This window comes from Setaria italica, chromosome III (genome assembly GCF_000263155.2).
Source record: "Setaria italica strain Yugu1 chromosome III, Setaria_italica_v2.0, whole genome shotgun sequence".
In the NCBI taxonomy this organism is placed as follows: domain Eukaryota; kingdom Viridiplantae; phylum Streptophyta; class Magnoliopsida; order Poales; family Poaceae; genus Setaria; species Setaria italica.
Genome location: NC_028452.1, coordinates 10,802,909 through 10,822,115, shown reverse-complemented (window position 1 = coordinate 10,822,115; position 19,207 = coordinate 10,802,909). Strand labels below are relative to the sequence as shown.

At 42.2% G+C, this 19,207-nt stretch overlaps 1 protein-coding gene and 1 long non-coding RNA gene across 2 annotated transcripts; one reads left to right on the top strand and one right to left on the bottom strand.

Annotated features, from left to right (window-relative positions):
• Positions 1 to 10,764: 10,764 nt before the first annotated feature.
• On the bottom strand, positions 10,765 to 12,648 carry LOC101766209 (protein SPEAR3). The gene is made up of 5 exons (XM_022825608.1): positions 12,348 to 12,648; positions 12,119 to 12,223; positions 11,503 to 11,570; positions 11,278 to 11,365; positions 10,765 to 11,176 (listed from the first exon to the last, which is right to left on the bottom strand). The coding sequence occupies exons 1-5, from the start codon at positions 12,582 to 12,584 to the stop codon at positions 11,081 to 11,083; spliced, it is 594 nt and encodes a 197-aa protein (XP_022681343.1). The 5' UTR covers positions 12,585 to 12,648; the 3' UTR covers positions 10,765 to 11,080.
• Positions 12,649 to 18,926: 6,278 nt separating this feature from the next.
• On the top strand, positions 18,927 to 19,205 carry LOC111256591. Its single transcript, XR_002676642.1, has 2 exons — positions 18,927 to 18,958; positions 19,052 to 19,205. It is a non-coding gene; the product is annotated as an uncharacterized LOC111256591 (long non-coding RNA).
• Positions 19,206 to 19,207: the final 2 nt, after the last annotated feature.

Here is a 19,207-nt window from a genome sequence, read left to right as displayed (position 1 = left end):
GCTGGCCACCAACGCCATGGAGACCTCCAAGGATCTACTCACCACACACACGACTGAGCAGCTGAGCATCGTCAAGATGCATCACGCCGTCACGCACACCCAGCCTAGCACCGTCAGCGCCCTCCAAACCGTGTACCGCTTCGACCGAGCCCGCCCCTGCCGCGGCCTTCGAGCCGCGCTGCCGCTGCCCCCACAGGCCCGGCTGAACAAAGGCGGCCTCGCTGCTGTACTACCACATCCATCCGCCATAAGCTCGAGGACTGCAGGTCGGCATCACATCCATCCGCCATAAGCTCGAGGACCGCGGGGTCGACGCCGAGGCCAGAAGCTCTTTCTCCTTCACCGACAGCTTCAAATCCACTGTGTGGGCGGGAGGGCGGGCTGTGGTAGCGGTCGCTACCCGGCGAGAGCGGATGGTAGCAGGCGCGAGCGAAGGGGCGGAGCGGCGAGCCGATGGCAGCAGCAGGCACAGACACCGGTGAAGAGGCAGACTGTAGGAGGATTGGGAGGCAGAGGTGGGGAGACAATGACGGCCATCACGACCGAGCTCCAACTCGGGGAGGCAACGACAGAGGCGTGGTGCGGTGCAGGGGCGAGCTCCCGCTCGTGGGGACAACGGCAACACCCTCATCCGTGGCTGGAGTTTGCCAGGAGCTCAAGCTCGAGTGCCCCCGTTCGCCGCCCAAGCTCGAGTGCCTCCCCGCCGGAGGTAGCTTCGCCCAAGGCGGCGGGAGATGTAGATCCAAGGAAGAGAGAGTGGGGGCATGACATGTATGTCCCGCATATGCCATACAGGTAGTTTAATGTGAGTTATGTAGATTTGAACCTCACTTAAACCGGTTGACAAGTTTAGGATCTGGACAGCACTCCCTACCAAGTTCGAGGGGTGAGGGTGCATTTGCTATGCTAAGTGGGCACCGTCCTCTCGTGTTTTTTTTTCTTTTGTGACGGTTAAGCCCTAAGGTTGAAATAATGAAGGAAGGGAAACTCGAGCAGAGCAAGCTCGCCCAAAAGCACATCTCGGCTTGTAGCTGTGATATATGTGACGTTGATACTCAGATCGCGGTGGAATTGTAGAGACTTCAACCAGTTGTTAATTGGTCAAAAAATGGTTGATTAGTTGGCTATTTCTTCAGGCATAAGCAATATTAGCTGGGCAGTCTAGCTAGCTAGGACGACGTAGAAACGGAGATGGAAAAGCGTTTCGTTGTCTTGGAAATGGACATACTGCATGCGCAATGGCAATGGCATGCCGCTAGGCACAACGGGAAGTTGTTCCGAAGATGCATTAGAACACAGGAAATGTGTATAGTACACGCGCATGCATGTTTTAAAAATTTTCATCCCATATGGGCTGCCTGTGTCGCCACGCTAAAAAACACTACTACGCCACGAATTGACGCCGGGAATCCACTGCATATATGAACTTTGAAGGCTGCAGTGAAAATGCCATGTGTATCCAACACTTGCATGTACACACGCATCTTACTATTACTAATTGGAAACTTCTTTTGAGGTCTTCGGGTGAAGCCACCTAGGATTCCTAGGTGGACAGTCTAGAAAAATAGAGAAATCCTAGAAATTCTCACAAAAGAGCAAAACATCCGACCATCAATCGATAGATTGAAATCATCATAGCCTTTGGATCTATTATGTTTCTAAACAATTATCCACTTATGCCATTATGTAAATAGCCTAAAGTAACCCCCTAAATCTACATATAAATTACCCACCTCTGCTATTATATAAAATAAACTAAAGTAACCCCTAATCTTCATCCAAATTACCGACTTATGCCATTATAAATAATATTTAAAAATAACCCCTAATTTGCAATTGAAGCCTACCACTATTACTTAAAAAACTAAAGAAACCCTTTAAATTTGCATCTATATTACCTATTACCCACACATGCCATTATTAAAAATAACATGGGGTAACCCTATATTTGAATCAAATAATCTTAATTAAAAATATACAGCAATATATGATTCTAAACCGTCTATATCTTTCACTATTGGTATATGATATAATAATTAAGATCTATACGCATGATGTGTGTCACCATTTATAAGGATATAAAGTCATGAGAATATAGATTTCTATACTAAAATTGTATCTCAAACTTAGGGTTCATTAAACAAATTCAAGCGCATACCTGCGATGCAAAGTGAAAAGTTAAAGATTATAAATGTGGTTGAAAATATTATAGAGTAATTACTAACCATTTATAAGGATATAAAGTGATGAGAATATAGATTTCTATGCTAAAATTGTATCTCAAACTTAGGATTCATTAAACAAATTCAAACGCATACCTACGATGCAAAGTGAAAAGTTAAAGATTATAAATATGGTTGAAAATATTATACAGTAATTACTAACTAAAATCTATCACAATTGGATGAAGATATTAAGTATATATCTACATAAGCATTGTGTTCGAATATTTAACAAACGAGAGGTAGCTTATGGTAATAATTTTGTAGCAATGTAGTCTCATTTTTTTCCATTGGAGACTCCGCATTAGTTCCCATGAGACAAGCTAGAAAAAAGAGATAAATTCTCATAAAAATTAAAAATATCAAACACCAATCCTGTAAACTCTAATAATCATAGCCATTGATCTATTATATTTTCTAAAAAGTTATCCTCCATTGTTATTGTGAAAATATTCAAAAATGAGCTCTAAAGCTATATCTAAATTACCGAGCTCGGTTATTATAAAAAATAACCTAAAGTAACCACATAATCTTCATCCAATTTACTAATACACATCATTATAAAGCGTAACTTAAAATATCATTTTAAAACTTTATCTATGTTACCCACGTGTGTCGTTATTAAAAATAACCGAAAGTAAACACCTAAATATTAATCTAATTATCTTCATGTGCATCATACAGAAATGTCGAAAAGTAAACTAATATATGATTCTAAATTACTCATTGTTAATATAAAAATACTAAGTTAAAAGTATATACACATGATGAATGCCACCATTTAGACCATTTATACATGTATATGAGGAATCGATGAAAAATATTGATTTGTATGCTAAATATAATGTATGGAGGATTGGATGTGTGATACAAAATGGAATAAGTACGAATATGGATGAAAACGTGCATAGAGTAATTATTAATTAAAAATCAATCACAACTGGACAAAGATAGGTACATATCTATATAAGTATTATGTTGAAGTATTGAAAAATAAGAGAGTAGTAGGTAAACAATTTTGATTATTAGTTAGGAGTTTAATTTTTAAATAATTTTCAAATACAATAGCTTCTAAAAACATTAGCCCGTGCGGAGCACGGGTTGATGGACTAGTTATTCCAAATTATGTCAATCAGTTTGGATAATCCAACATTTCATATTTAATTGGCATAACAACACAAGCATAATCAAAGTCTTACAGAATGGAACAAAATTAAAGAACTACTCATTGCTGATCTATTGGTCTGATATTATTTACCAGTCCAAAGAATCAACATTATTTCTCAAAACCATATGCATCAAGCACACACGATCTCTCAATGCAAACACATATGTCTAAAACATTGGAGCCACACACTCCTTAATGATTTGTTCAAGAGATCTTTAAAGGACTAGGATCACAGCTTCAGGTCAAGGTTCAGGTCCTGCGGATCATCAAAGTTCTTGGAAGCGGGCTTCACAGGTAGGTTGTGGTCGCCCTCTCTCTTGGAATCAGCATGCTCATCTTCCTATAAATATTAGAGGGCAAACGTGATAAGTGATTTTAATTTGATAACCGATGCAGTTGAATATATAGCATGCACGTACTGAGCTCCTTCCCTAGCCACAAGGCTTGTGTAAAACAATGTTTCTGACAAGCATTTCGCCTAGCATTGCTTCGCAAAAAGAGAAGAAGAAGAAGAAAGAAAAACAAAATATAATATTAGTAAAAGAAGCAACCACGTTCGTCGAGAGGATCTAGAATTTCTCGTGTTAAGAAGAATATACACCCTCATGTGTATCCAACACTTGCATGCGTCGTGTGTATCCAACACTTAATTGCATGCATACACATTATTCCAAGTTCTGTCAATCAATTTGGATATAATCCAACATTTCATATTTAATTGGCATAACGACACAAGCAGAATCCAAAGTCTTACAGAAGGGAACAAAATTAAAGAACTACTCATTGCTGATCTGGTCATCAGTCCAAGAATCGACAATATTTCTCAAAACACAGCATCAAGCACACACGATCTCTTAAAGGACTAGGATCACAGCTTCAGTTCAAGGTCCAGGTCCTGATGATCATCCAAATTCTTGGCAGCAGGCTCCACAGGTAGGTTGTGATCGCCCTCTCTCTTAGAATCAGCATGTTCATCTTCCTACAAATATTAGAGGGCAAACGTGATCAGTGAGTTTGATAACCCATGCAGTTGAATAGTATGCACATACTGAGCTCTTTTCCTAGCTACAAGGCTTGTGTAAAGCAATGTATCTGATGAGCAATTTGCCTAGCGTTGCTTCGTAAAAAAAAAAGGAAAAATAAAAAAAAGAGGCATGCACGCATGTATTTCATGCTACTACCTGAGCAGAACAACAAGCGTGTGCTTTGTATGAAGAAGGTCAGTACTGCATTTAGTCTAGAAAAAATAAGAACAACGATCTGGATATGTACCATATGATCAGGAAAGAGCTGGAGTGTTGTAGGTTCTGTGCTGCTTGGACTGACATGAGATGCTGCTCCAGGGGTGCTTGGAGGCCCGGTTGGCACTGTGTTGCTTGTATTGACATGAGATGCTGCTCCAGATGTGCTTGGCGGCCTGTCGCATATTGTACATTTGTCAGGCAGAGAAATATTTCATCATGATCTAGGACATACTTGAAAAAAAAGGTAATTTGCAAGAGATTAGTGCACAATTCCTCCTAAATTTTTAGTCCTCTATTCCAAGAACGTGGGCAGTAAATATGGGAAATTAATCGTGTATACATACATGTTTACCTGGCGAAGGGAACGATGAACAGTCCAGTCATGTTTTCTCCTGTTCCATGTGGATATGACATCTACAATAAATCATAATAATAATGTCAGCCGTCATCATCCATACTTGAGAACCAACATATATATGCTAAGGGCATAAGGTCTATGGGAGAAATGCTATTATCGATCATCACACATGAGAAGTAGTCTGCACAAATAAACAAACATTGGAAACAAAAAAAAATGCGATGCTTTCAGTTTGAAGAACAACTATCAACTAGTAGGCTCAAATGCCGCATACTAGTGTTTAAGGACTGGGTAGTGCATTGAATTGAAGCACAAACCATGTGGGAACCACACAAAATGGACCATACAAGGGCATTTGCAATGTTTGCAAATTAGAGAGAGAGAGAGAGAGAGAGAGAGAGAGAGAGAGAGAGAGAGAGAGAGAGAGAGAGAGAGAGAGAGAGAGAGTTGTGCTTCGTGCTTACCATGCCTTGGATACCAATTCCAGGTCCAAAAATGTGTGCCTGGCTAAAGTGGTCTTTTAAGTCTTTCATTGCCTCCTCTGCCCTCATCTTCTCTAGGTTGGCAACCCCTAACCCTCTTTTTGGCTCCCTCAGCTTGTCGATGAAGCTTTGAGCGGGCCTTTTGCCGTTCCCATGGTTGCCATCTCTTGTACTGCTTCCATCCATGAGCGCCTGCATAGAACAAAGCATCCATAAAAGATAAAGGTTAGCATGGTCTATGGCATCGATCTACAATAAATTAAATCATAAGAGGGGTCAGCCGTGACTCATACTTGAGAGTTGAGACACCAACATATATATATATATGCTAATATAAGGGTATGAGGTCTAAGGGAGAAATGCTATTATCTATCACCACACATGAGAAGTAGTCTGCACAAATAAACAAACATTGGAAACAAAACAAAACAAAAAAGCAGCGATGCTTTTCAGTTTGAGAACAACAATACTAAAGATAGGCTCATATACTGCATAGTCTAGAAGGACTGGATAGAGCATTGAATTGAAGCACGAACGTAATGCAAGGACAGTAAGATTCAAGTGGGGTTGGAGGGGGGAATTTCGATTTTTCCCCTACTTTGAATTTTCAAAATAGAGAAATTTTATCACAAAGATCGTCAGTATTGTTAAATACATGTCCCTTCACATCTGTTCCAATATGAGGGGAGGTGCTGGTAATAAAAGAACTCAATGGCGATATAACCTAACCACAAATTACCACAGAATTTTGGAAGGTGCTGGTAGGGCAACAAGCTAAGAACCAGCATAAGCCTGATATAAATCACAAACAATGCAGAAACCACACAAAATGGATCATACAAGGGAGCTTGCAAATTTCGGGGAAAAAAAAAAGGTGTGCTTACCATGCCTTGGATACCAATACCAGATCCCGAAATGGGATCTTGTAAGTACTCTTTCATTGCCTCCTCTGCCCTCATCTGCTCTAGCTTGGCAACCCCTAACCCTCGTTTTGGCTCCCTCAGCTTGTCCATGAAGCTTTGAGCGGGCCTTTCGCCGTTCCCATGGTTGCCATCTGTTGTACTTCTTCCATCCATTAGCATCTTCTCTAGCTTGGCAATCCCTAACCCTCGTTTTGGCTCCCTCATCCGCTTGTCGATGAAGCTTTGAGCAGGCCTTTTACCGTCCTTACCGCTGCCATCTCTTGATGAACTGCTTCCGTCCATGAGCGCCTACATAGAACAAAACATCAATAAAAAAGATAAAAGTCAGCATGGTCTATGCAAAAGTATATCTAGGAATGGACGAAAAACTTTTAGATGCATACAGTCAATATCTTTTCTAATACAACAAGGATATCTTCAGGCTTGCTCCCCAAATTTTTTTTTCATTGGCGCACCTCAAAGCCCATGTATATATAGTGGTGCCACGTATAAACATGACCTCAAGCCCAACGTTCATAATTTGATTTGCTGCAATCTTTTGCTCCCGCGTCATAATTAAATGCGTATATTCGTATGTGATATCTTTTTCATGCTTGGTACATCTGTAAAGTAGTTTATAGTAAGTAGCAATAATTCAATAAAGACAAACACCAATGCAAAATCTGGATGTTTCTAGGACTATAAATGTGTATATATACTTTGATATATCACGGAGATCAAGAGTATATAGACGCTGCAAACTGTTGATGAAGTGTCAAATTCCTACTTTGATATGTCAAGAAATTAATGTTTGGAATGACAGCATCTTCAATATGTTTGATACTTTGAAATCTGGTTTGCTAGCTGTTTGGACAACTATACGTGTATTAATTGATTAATTACAGTTAGCAACCTCATGGGATTTTGAAAACTGTTGCAGCAAATATCCACCAAGAATTCAATATTTTTTCGACCGTTGTAGCAAATATGCGTCGCTCCAATAGTTTTCTTGAGAGGGTACATCGAGAACGCACATGACCCACCGCACTCCGCACTTCATCTTGATGCTTCATTAGAATTTAGCGCCAAGTAGATCGAATGGCAACCATATTATACGCTATACTAAATGATTATTTAGCTCTATTTGGATCCACTTAAATTGTGGTATCCAGCTTTTATTACAATACAACTCGTGACACCCACATTATGGTTCAGATTTTACAATCCACCAACCCCAGATTGTGAAATCCCACGAGCTGTCTCACCCTAACTTTTACCAGCTCGTATATATGATCCAACCACCGTCAAGCTAAGGGATCTAAAACAGCCACAAGCTTTTACAATCCAGCTAGCCTTTTACAGTCCATCTGTTTACTGTACAAGCGCTTCTACAATCTGGGGTGGATCCAGACCATTGTTCCATCGCTGTGTTTGCACTGTGTCGTTCTGTTGCTCGAGTGTTTTGCTCGGCTGTCAACGCGCACGGCGCGGCAGCGCGTCGGTTTCGACTGGGCCGTCCAAGGGCACATCATGTCGAAGCAGTTGCTGAGCCCATGCGACGACTGACGACGACGTACCGGAAAACCTACCACCTATATAGCTTTGGGCAGTCGGGCCGGCCCGGAGATTTCGACTGGGTCGTCCAAGAAGGAAGGAAGGGCACACCATGTCGATCGAAGCAGGCAGCTAGCCGGTCGGGCGGAGGTCGATCGGAGGAAGATGGCAGCAAAGCACTTTGGCAGACTACCAAAGCTAGTTACGAATTACGATCTCGGAAGAGCGATCAGTTTCTTAGTTAATTTTACCTTGTATATATATAAATTCATACGTGTGGACGTGTGGTATGTGATTCTTCGATGCACCTAATATACATAAACACCTGCGCATGGTTGCTGCTGCAAATGAATGCAGGGAAAAAAAGCGAAAATTGCCGGCGACGCACGTGCGTAAGATGGCACGGCGGCAGAGATTCCAGCTGATAGTCGCGGTAGCTAGCTTGGGGTCCTCTCTACAGGACGAGCCTTTGCAACTTGCCTCTGCAGCCCTGCAATCGAACCCTGCGCTTCTGGCATGCACCATGATTCAGCAGGTGGGCCAGCAGTGTCCCAACTCTACATAATTGCATGCATATATGATTAGGAGCGCATAAACATATGCATATTGATTGGCGCCATTTATATGATCCAGAATCAAACTAAAGAGCCCTCTAACTTATTTGGAGGTTGCGACATGAGAGAGAGCATCTGGGTGTTTAATTAGTTTTTAGCAAGTTGCAAGAAGAGCGCGCGTCCCTTCCCGCTTTCAAATGCCAATTATTTCTTTTTAAGAGGAGACTTCCTCAAATCACCAATTAGGGACACATGCATGCGATGATTACTTTGATGTATCGTTAGCTAGTTTAATACTGCAGCTTCAGATTTGGGGGTTGCAAAGCTTATTGAGATCTCCCGCGTACGCGCAGCACGCAAAAATAAAGGTAGCTTCTGTCATCGTGCACCGTTGCTTGGATTGTATAGTCTTCTCACTACATTATATTTCATACAGATTGAAAACTGGTGGCAGGGTACTATACTACGCTGCTGCGGATCACCAATCCATAATATCATATAGCCTTTTATTGGTAGCTATTGATCATGTACAAGAAAGGCCAGGCATGAAGGACAATATCCTGATATCGATCAGTGTCAGGTTACTTGTATAAGAGATCACCATGATTTTGTGATCTTGCAGGCTTTTCCTGGAAAAAGCTACAAGGCACCATTTATTATGTTCTCAATTCGTCAATCCAAGCATATGCACTTATATTATATTCGTATTATATTTGTTTACATGAGGAACAGAATTTAGGATAAAATTACACTTCTATCATATATATAGGACTGTTGGATTGGGTTAGTGTGTTGGATTGAGTGTGTGATCCTCACTAGAGATTACAAACAGGAGATTAAATGGTGCCTTAGCTTACAATATATAGTCTACAACCACATGTTAACATAACCAAGCAGAGAACATCAAATGGCTTATTAAATCACTTAGGTGGTGATTATTTTTCAAAGGAGATGGATGACCTGGTAACTCGATCAGTACGTTTTACAAATGATTTGCATTTTGAAGCATTTTCCATAACAAATACCTAGAACCTGATATATGAGGAAGAGTGGCAAAGAGAAAATTAATTCATTACTTATAGCGCAAGAGACTCCGATTCAATACAGGAGCATAATAAGAAAAACACACTAAATGATAGGTATTTATGAAGTTCTATTATTAATTTACTTTCTGAAAATATTGCTACCCTACTCAGATACAAGGGTTAATAATTGATAGATATCACATTTAATACATATATAGTACTGGCTATCCATGCAGTGTACTGTATACGTGCTCAATGTGCAAAGTTTTATAAATGTCTACACATGCTCGAATACTCGATCATGGAATTCATATAAAGCTAGCTAGCATGAGCTACGTTTCAGAGTGATCAAGTTCGCACATATGATAATTATAAGAAAAAAACTATTTATTGCTATCCTAAGCAATCTACTTTGTTCATTTGAACCCCTGATAAAAACTTTTAATTTGGCTCAACTTACTTCCCTAAGCTATTTTAGTTGATCCAGTTTACCCCCGGTTGAGATTTGTCCTGTTTATTTCTCCGCGTACAAGTTGAGTTTTAAGTTGAAATTTTGTGAGATGATAGAGGACTACATCATATACTATGTTAGAAAATATTTTAAGAATCTTTATCATGGATTAATTTAGTGTTAGATGCTCCTAAATTATGAAAATAACCTTGAAAAAAATTCAGTTATGATGTCCTATGTCAGCCAAAAATAAATTTAACTTATACCTCAACCCATACGTGGAGAAATGAAAAGATAAATCTCAATAAGAGCCAAGAGGGAGATTGGACCAATTCAAATAGCTTAGGAGAGTAAATAGGGGGTCAAAAGGATAAAGTGGATTGCTCGTGATAGTAAAATGGATGTTTTCTAATTATAATGTAGTTCATGTTATTTTCCCTTGGAGAGAGAGAGCATGGATTTTCTCAACAATAACAAAAATGCCACTTTGCAAATTATAATTTGTTTATCCTAAATGTCATATATTTAAGATCAGAGCGAATATAAAGATTGTGATCCCACGAAAGGTAGATACACACAAATAAATCCGAATGCAAGCCTTGCATAAGAAGATAATAAAGCCTCACCACATCATGTGCAAGCTAGCAGGCACAATGCCAAAATCCCACAAACGGCTAACTGAGAGATCGAGCACGAGCCACGAGCATCAAAATATGCAATGCACACGTACACAACCGCACATATACTTGCATGCAGACTGTGCATGTCTTGATGAAAATGCGCCATGCACGCAAACTTGTCAGTGTTTGAGGTTGCAACACCACGGTGAGAAGAAACTACTAATCATTCTATGCTAACAATGTTTACAGCAATTGTACAAATTAACTAGCTAGCCAGCATCACCAAATCCAGCTGGTTCTTCTTCTTTCTCGTCTCAGTAACTCATCAATTACACATCGTCACCCTGTGACTTAAAGAATTGTGCATGTGCATATTTGTTTCTTATATATGATCCATGCATGCATTACACACAAGACTGCAAGCACTTTAGTTCTTGTGGCACAAACAATCAGGCTGCGTACAGCTTAACTGAGAGGCTAGAGGGCCAGCATATTTTCGATCATAGCTTGAGCTCAAGGTCTACCTCTTGATCATCCAAGTTCGACGAGTCCACCGTTTGATTTAGATCGTATGGTCTATTCAAGCAAATCGATTCCTGAAGAAGTGAAGTTGGTAACACGCAACTCGATAAGTCATCGATAAAACTGAAACTATTTTACACTAGTATAGCTCATATGTTATATCAAACATAAGTACCTCAGGTTCGAAGAGAGGCAATGTGACGTTGCTTGGATGGGTATGATGTGCTTCTGATCCATACGTAGCTCCATGGTAATTGGGTGACCTGAAGATACATATATATAGGTAATAAATCCATGCTCACATGTTACTGCATTATCGGTGTGTCTAGATCGTCTCTGATATGATCACAAGTTCAGCTGGTAGACATGAATTCCCTTGACCCCTTTTACATATACTCACCTGATGATTGGATTATTGGTTTGAAATGCACCATATCTTATGTCTCCTGATCTCTCTCCATAAGCCATCTACGTACAAGGCACATGATTGAGGTTAGGTCGCACCAGCTGCTGTGAGATATCCAGCCAGCTGGCTAAGCCCATCACGTGCATGGCAGAATAAAATCTCTTGATCTGCAATGATACTCTCTTGTTCATCTTTTGGTGCTAGGATTAATTATATTATGAATTCTTGTTCAACTTTTAGGCTTCATGATCTATCATTCCTTGGCCCAAGAGTAATATATGATGCATTCTTGATTTAGTAGTACAGAAGTACTTGCAAAAGCAAACACCAAAATAAAAGGGCAACAAGACTGTCTTTTTTGCTAGCTTTTCTGATCTCATGCATCTCATTCTGCTGTTGCACTATAGTAACCAACCAAGTTATCAAATGAAAATTAAGGATGCATATATTTGTCCCTGTTAATCATGGAATATATGTCTAAATTAACCTATATAGCATGTAAATTGCAACGACATACAAGGTTTTGGTAATAAGCTAATTTGAATGATCACATATAGTTCTTAATGCACTGGTTGAACAATTATTAAAAACAATCGCATTCAAGATGTACCGCAAGATTTGGACGATGAATTGGGTAGGAAGATGAAACCCCGATATTAGCTTGGAAGGGGGAGGATGGAGACGATGGCAGCGAGTGAGACAAGCGCAGTTCTTCCTGCTCAATCAATCAATTACAATCAAAATCATCACATCGAATCAGGAACTTCAGTAGATGTGACTATATTAGCAACCAAAAACCACCGAATGAATCAAATTATCGCATATGCCTGAGCGATTACCAAGTTGAAGCTACCAGTTCTGTGGATCGGAGGCTGCTGACCAAGAGGGTGGTGCAAGTACTCCGCCATCTCACTTTCTATCCTGATCTTCTCCAGCTGCGCGACGCCGAGCCCTCGCTGCGGCTGCCTCGGCTTGTCGGAGCTGCTGTTGCCGCCTCTCTTGCCCTTCCTGGAGCCAGATGACCTTCCCCTTCCCCATTCCATGCTGTCCCCGGATCCGGAGTTGCTTGCACTCATGGATCCCCTTGGTAGCTGGAGTGTAGACGCGCGGCTAGACCTAGAGGAAGACCAAGAAGCAAGAAATGGGAGCGCTAGAAAGAAAGGAGGAGATGGATGGTGCAAAGAAGCCTCTTAAAGTGAAAGGGAGAGATCGCCTTACACGTCCAATAGCCCCCATTAATTAAAAGGAGACAGCAGATTTTTCACAATATTTTATTGGATTTATTAATTTAATCCATGTAGTGGCATGGGCCGGGCTCACTAGCACAGATAATCAGCACCATGTGCTACACAAACATTATCACTAATAAAACAAAAGGAGAAAACAACTTAGTTGTGCTCCTTGATTTTGATAGGCTTCTTCGAGACGATCTTGGGGCATCTTTGTCGGCAAATTAAAATGCACCCAAAAATTTTCGTAGAATTAGCACAGAAATTAATTACGAAGGTGCTGCGTAAAAAAAGTTGTCTGTTAATATAGCCGCATCATTTCAATATTAATTATTCCTAGCTAGCTTGCTAGCTGCCTTTAAAAAATTCTTCTTGACCAGTAAGTGAACTAAAAGTCTGGGATCTTGGATACTTGATGTGTCAAATCAAACCATATACCTAGCATCCCATTTGATGGTACAATAACAACTGAACACAAAGTAACAATATACAATCAGACAAGTGGTGAAAAGGCATGGAAGAGAATTCCAAAGTGCCAAATCAAAACACAATAAAACTAACAAATTAAAGCGATGCGCGCATGATATGATAGATGATGGATTAGTTTGATGAGGAATTGAGGATACATGACAGCATGTACGATTATCTAAAAGGGACTGGAGGGGGGAATCAATTTAGAAATGGCTGGAGGGGGTGGGCGATCGCTGGAGGGGGAGCAAATCTTCCCGGCGATCTCGGGAATCAGAAACTTCGCTGGTTGCTGCATGGATCAGACTCGGTTGGCCCGGACATGGGGTGTGGGTGGGATCGCAGGGTGGGTGGAAAGGATCGTCCTCGATCGGACACAAACCACACACACTGGCATATGTTATCAGAGGGCACCTGCATCTCTAAGCTAGCATATTTGCCACTTGCTAGTTGCTACAGTTCTGGTCGTAGATTTCAGTTTCACGTGCGGCCTGGATCTCCGGCCTTGCATTGTTGGTGTGGTGATGGATGGCAATGATAACACGCATCGATCGATCGAAATCGTTGACAGTAGTCTAGGGCTGGAAAAATCTCATGAGATAATGCGCAGCATCAGCACTAGCTTTGCCAGAACGCGTGCAAACTGGAACAGCAATAACAGAAGTTGAAGAAGACGTACAAACGGCATCATCATCAGCCGAAGATTATACTAATCGATCGATCTAATTTTATGCTAATTTTAAAAAGGGTTTATCGAGATTTGCAGCATCCGATCCTCGCAAAACTCCTTAAAGGGAACAGCACCTAACTCCCAAAGGGCAAAGGGGTAGCCTGATCCCCTTATAGTTAATTGGTTGGGGCGTTTTCAATTCTGAGCAATATTGTGGTTAGAAAACAGCAGCACGCCGTGCATGCTTGATGCTCCTCCCCCCATAGTTTAGCTGCATGTGTAGCAGCTTTTCGAGACGAATTGCGGCTGATTTTGTTGAATAAAATACAGTCGCTTTCACCTGCCATAGAAAAACAACAGCTGTGCGTGCCTGCAAGCTAGCTAGCGCGCTGAGGTAGGAGTGCTTCGTCACTGTTCCGCGTGAGCTAAAGGGGGAGCCTGCTACTACTCCTACCTTCAGAAACTTCAGTTTCCGGCCGCCCTAGATGTTTAGAAAAGCTGAAACAAGATCTATATATAATAATTAACCCGATTGGGATAGAGAAGCACAGTACGTGCATGCATACCAGCATCCTTTTCAACCCACTGAAAGCAAAGTTAGCTTAGAAATTTGTATTGTTCAGATCAGGCCCAGTACGTGAGCACTACTGAATCAAAGACCAAATTAAATAAGAAATAATAATAAAAGGGGCATGAAATATTTTTAGACCAAAGGCATTACGCCTAGCTTTATTGAAAGCTTAATAGTAGGCGGATTACATTCGGTCAGTAGCACCACGTTACCAGCAACATTTTTCAGAGGGATCCTACCCCCAGCACTAGAGATTGGCCTTAGCAGGCACAAAACAGGAACCAACCTCGACTCACTCTACCCACCCACCACTCGACTCTACTCTAGATCATAAAGGTCTACCAGAAGGGTACGACGATAGAGGTTTACATTTGCACCAGTAAGTACCAACATCACCCAGCGACCAGCTACACAAAATTAGAACTCTACCAGCACTTCTTTTTCATGTGACTTGGCGGTATGCCTGTGAGAGCTCGATGAGCATCACCTCCATCCCCAGTAGGTTCTTCTTCTTTATCAGCGGCTTCCATTGTGTCATCAAATCAAAGCCAACGTCTTGTGGATTACTGCCACCGGTGTTGCCACGATCTTGTCGTTGAACACTAGGTCGTTCCTCGTCTTCCACAGCGCCCATAGCGCACCTGCACATAAGAAGAGCATGTTTGATTTTGGGAGGTCTTTTTTTATCTCGCATTATTATCTCTACCAGGTTTGAACAGGAGCTCAGGGCTGATCGCCAACCAAGCGTTTCTTTGATAAAAGCACACAAGAACCTAGCTACAAGACATTGGAAAAGGATATGATCAGTGGTTTCTAACTCTTCGCACAGTTTACAATTTTCTAGCCCCGCCCATCTTCTCTTCTTTAGCTGAACAGCTAACTGGATCTTATCATGAAACGCCATCCACATGAAGATCTTTATTTTTAGTGGGACTTGACACTCCCAAATATCCATCATCATATTATCTTTGACCCCCCCCCCAAAGGTCAGCTCCTTGTACAACGATTTAGTCGTATATCTACCCGACCTCTCTAAGGCCAAGTTACTCTCATCTCTGCCCTCACATAGGGTACTTTGTGACATAGCCTCTATCAACCGGTTCCACTCCTGCATCTCTTCTTCGTTCAGTGTACTCCTCAAATCAATTCGTCATACTCCTCCCCTCAGAGCTTCCTCAACCGATATTTGTGGATCCCTGCAGAATTTGTATAGTTGATGGGATTCAATTTTTAGCGCACAGTCTCCATACCAGGTATCCTCCCAGAATCTGGTTTGTTGACCACTCTTCACTATCATAACTCTACCCTACTGAAATCACTATCTCATCTCAAGTATCCCCTTCCAGAACTGAGATCCATTGCATCTTCTGATTTGGTAAATACTATTTTCCCCCAAGTATTTTCTTCTTAGCAGTTCTATACAAATACTATCATCACTCTTCTCAAGTCTGTCAATCTATTTTGTTAGCAAACATTTGTTCATTGTCCTTACATCTAGGAAACCAAGTCTATCAAACTCTTTAGGTCTGATCAATGTTTCCCATTTCACCGTACGATATTTCCTCTTCTTGTTTCTCCCTTGCCAGAAGAATTTTGATCTAAGCTTGTCCAGTGCCTGGTAGTTTCCTTCATACAGTAGATAAACCCCATGATGTACATAGGTGTACTGGATAGACATGAGTTTAGCAAGGTTGCTTTTCCTACTGATGACATTGTATCTGCTTTCCACGTACCAAGCTTTCTCCTTATCTTTTCAGAAGTATAACTCAATTGGGATTTGGTTATCTTTGAGGACCAATGGTGGTCACCCTTGGATGATGAGTGATTGACAACGTTGTGTTGGTTTGATGTTGCTCTTGGCTTGTGATGTGCAGGTGTAGGATGCGACGTGGCCGTCAACGGTGTGCGGTGAAGGTCAAGCGAAAGGTTCATGCCGATGGACCAAGGGCGGTGAAGGATGAACGCGAGTAGGCTTGGACCGATGGACCCGAGGAGTCCGGGCGAAGTCACGGGCGGTCCACATGGTGCACGGAATGGCAAGAGGGCATGACAGGATGAGACGGCGTCGGTCGAGTCAAGCGGGAGGCTTGGCGGAGGCCGGACACGCGTCAATGGACGGTTTGGGTGGTTTGGGCCTCAAAACCACCGCGCAGGCAGGTTTCCCGGTTTGGGCCTCAAAATCGGGGGCGAGCCCGGTGCGGCCGGAGCTTCGAGAAGGAGGGCACGTGGCGTCATCGCGAAGCTTGCGTCGAGGCAAAGCAAAGTCGTGAAGGCGGCGTGTCCGTCCGATGCGCGGATAAAAACTTGGACCAAAATGCCCCTGCGTGGGTAGTTATCTTAGTTGTAGCTGTAGGGGTAGTATAGTCTTTCGTCCTGGACTATAAATAGGGATGGGGGGCTGGTTATTTCAGCACCTCTTGGCTAAGCAACTCATTATCTATTTGCTTAGAGGCTAGTCATGTGCTTAAAGTGAGAGGAGAGAGGGGGATTAGGGAGTGATTACTCTTTTCTCTTGATTTCTTCATCTTCAGTGGGTGGATGAAGGGAGGAGGCTAGTCCTCATCTTGTATAGAAGATGTTCTCATGATTTAGCTTTATTTGTTGTCTAGCAATCGTGCTAATCTTTGATTCCCGAGCGTTTTTCTTTTTCCCTATTTTCGGAACTATTTTTGGGGAATTTTCGTTCATCATGGTTGAGCCCGAATCTCGTGAGATTGGTTGAAGGGAAATGTTGCTAGGACCTTGGAGAGCATTCGTGATATGATCCCCTTTCAAATCCCTCACGAATCCGGCTTGATTTTGAGTTTTTCCCAAATCGCGTTCTTGAGTTAGGGTTTCGGTTTTCTCCAAAATCCGTGATGGATACTTGAGCTTTTTGTGATCTTTTCCATGGATCTATTAGCCTTTAGGGTTGCGCATCTGTGGCTCAAGTTTTGCCTCGATTCATGGAGATTTGAAGGAGGATTTCTCGTTTGAAGTTTCGGGTGTTCTTGCGTTTATCTGGTCTGTTCTTTCTGTTCTTGCGTTCGTGCTTCTGTTCGTGCGCGCAGGCAACCAGGTGGAGCAGCAGCAGGCCAGCAGTCCAACGGTGGTGCTGCAAAGCTGCAGCTCGTGGCCCATCGCTAGGCGGCCCACCAGCCATAGCCCAGCAGCGACACAGGCCTAGGCAGGTCAGCACCAGGCCGCGTACGCTACGCAGGCCAGCACCTGGTGGTCCATCTCGTGACTTGCAGGCCCAGCTCGTAGCCTAGGGAGCTTCTTTACGCAAAGCAAGTCAAGCCCAGCTTATCCTAACAAGCAGGTCACCAGGAGCATTTCATCTACACGAGACCAGTGAGCCAATTCTTTTATCTTTTGTTAATTCCATGCAATAATTAGTTCTACGTTATTTCCTTTACTTAGCTAATTAATCTATCTGTGACATCTTGTTTAGCTATTGTCCATGATATATCTTTTGCTAATCAAGGCTAGCTGTTAATTATTTTGTTCTCATTAGCTAATCACGCATAGCATTTTGGATTATTATTATTTTTTTTTATGCTTAGTTGAGTGATTAGCTAGTAGTGATGTTGGTTAATCATATTTTTGAGCAAACTTGTTAGAGTCATTTTATGTCTTGCTTCCGTTATATCTTGAGCGTGTCAAATCGTTCCTAGGGTGAGCTTGTCACGAGTTGACTTGTGTCATCTTGACGATACGACGCGCAGTGTGCTTTGGGGTTGCGTTTGGGACATAGGCCTTGTTTTCGTTGAGAATTTTTATAGGCTCCCATTCACCCCCCCTCTGGTCGCCCCTTCGGTCCTTCAATTGGTATCAGAGCCGGTTAAGGTTTCTCCATACCCTAATCGGTTTCGAAACCTATTATGGCGACCTCTGAGCGTTCTTCCTCGACCGCTGCACCCTACTTTGATGGCTCTGATTATCGGTATTGGAAAACTCGCATGAGAGCCCATCTAAATAGTAGGGGAGCAGGGGTTTGGGAAATCACTCAGGATGTGACTTATGTGATTCCTGCTACTCGTGTGACTCAGGATGAAAGGGATAAGTATCACGCCAACAGCAAGGCGGTTGATATTCTGTTTGCGAGTCTGAGTCGTGCTGAGTTCGATCGAGTCGAAGATCTCTCTCTTGCTCATGAGATTTGGTCTCGACTTCAGAGTTTCCACGAGGGAAACAGTCAGGTGAAGGCTAGACTCTTTGAGACTTATAGGCGTGAGTATGAGAACTTTGTTCATTTGCCTGGTGAGTCTGCCGATGCTTTGTTTCAGCGTTTCTTGGCTATTGTGAACAAGATGAAAGCAAATATCACCATCTTACCCTACACTGATCATGATAGAGCTTTAAAGCTCCTGCATGCTTTGGATCACGAAGTGTGGGGTACGAAGGTTGATGCTATCATCGAGTCACCGAATTATGAAACACTTTCCATTGATGAACTCTTTGCCAAGTTGAAATCCACGGAGGTTGACAAGAGGCTCCGAGCAAAACAAGGAGGCCCTACTGATCCAAATAGTATGGCTCTCATGTCAGGCTCTGGACAGCCTAAGTCATTGAGTAACTCTTCTTCTATGTCGCTTGCCTTGTCTTCTTTGGTTTCTGTTTCAGAGGAGCAGCTGGAGGTTCTTGATGATGATGAGCTCGCCTTGATCACGAGGCGATTCATGCGCTTCAACGACAACCGCAAGAACAGGCGAAGGAACAACAACAACTGCTTCGATTGTGGCAAGCCAGGCCACTTCGCCGCCGACTGCCCCGACAAGA

Coding starts and splice junctions, on each gene's coding strand:
- LOC101766209 (XM_022825608.1), bottom strand. CDS start 12,584: ATGAGTGCAAGCAACTCCGGATCCGGGGACAGCATGGAATGGGGAAGG. Junction 11,366..11,502: donor ACCAATAATCCAATCATCAG/GTGAGTATATGT, acceptor ATGTATCTTCAG/GTCACCCAATTACCATGGAG. Junction 11,177..11,277: donor TGCCTCTCTTCGAACCTGAG/GTACTTATGTTT, acceptor TCACTTCTTCAG/GAATCGATTTGCTTGAATAG.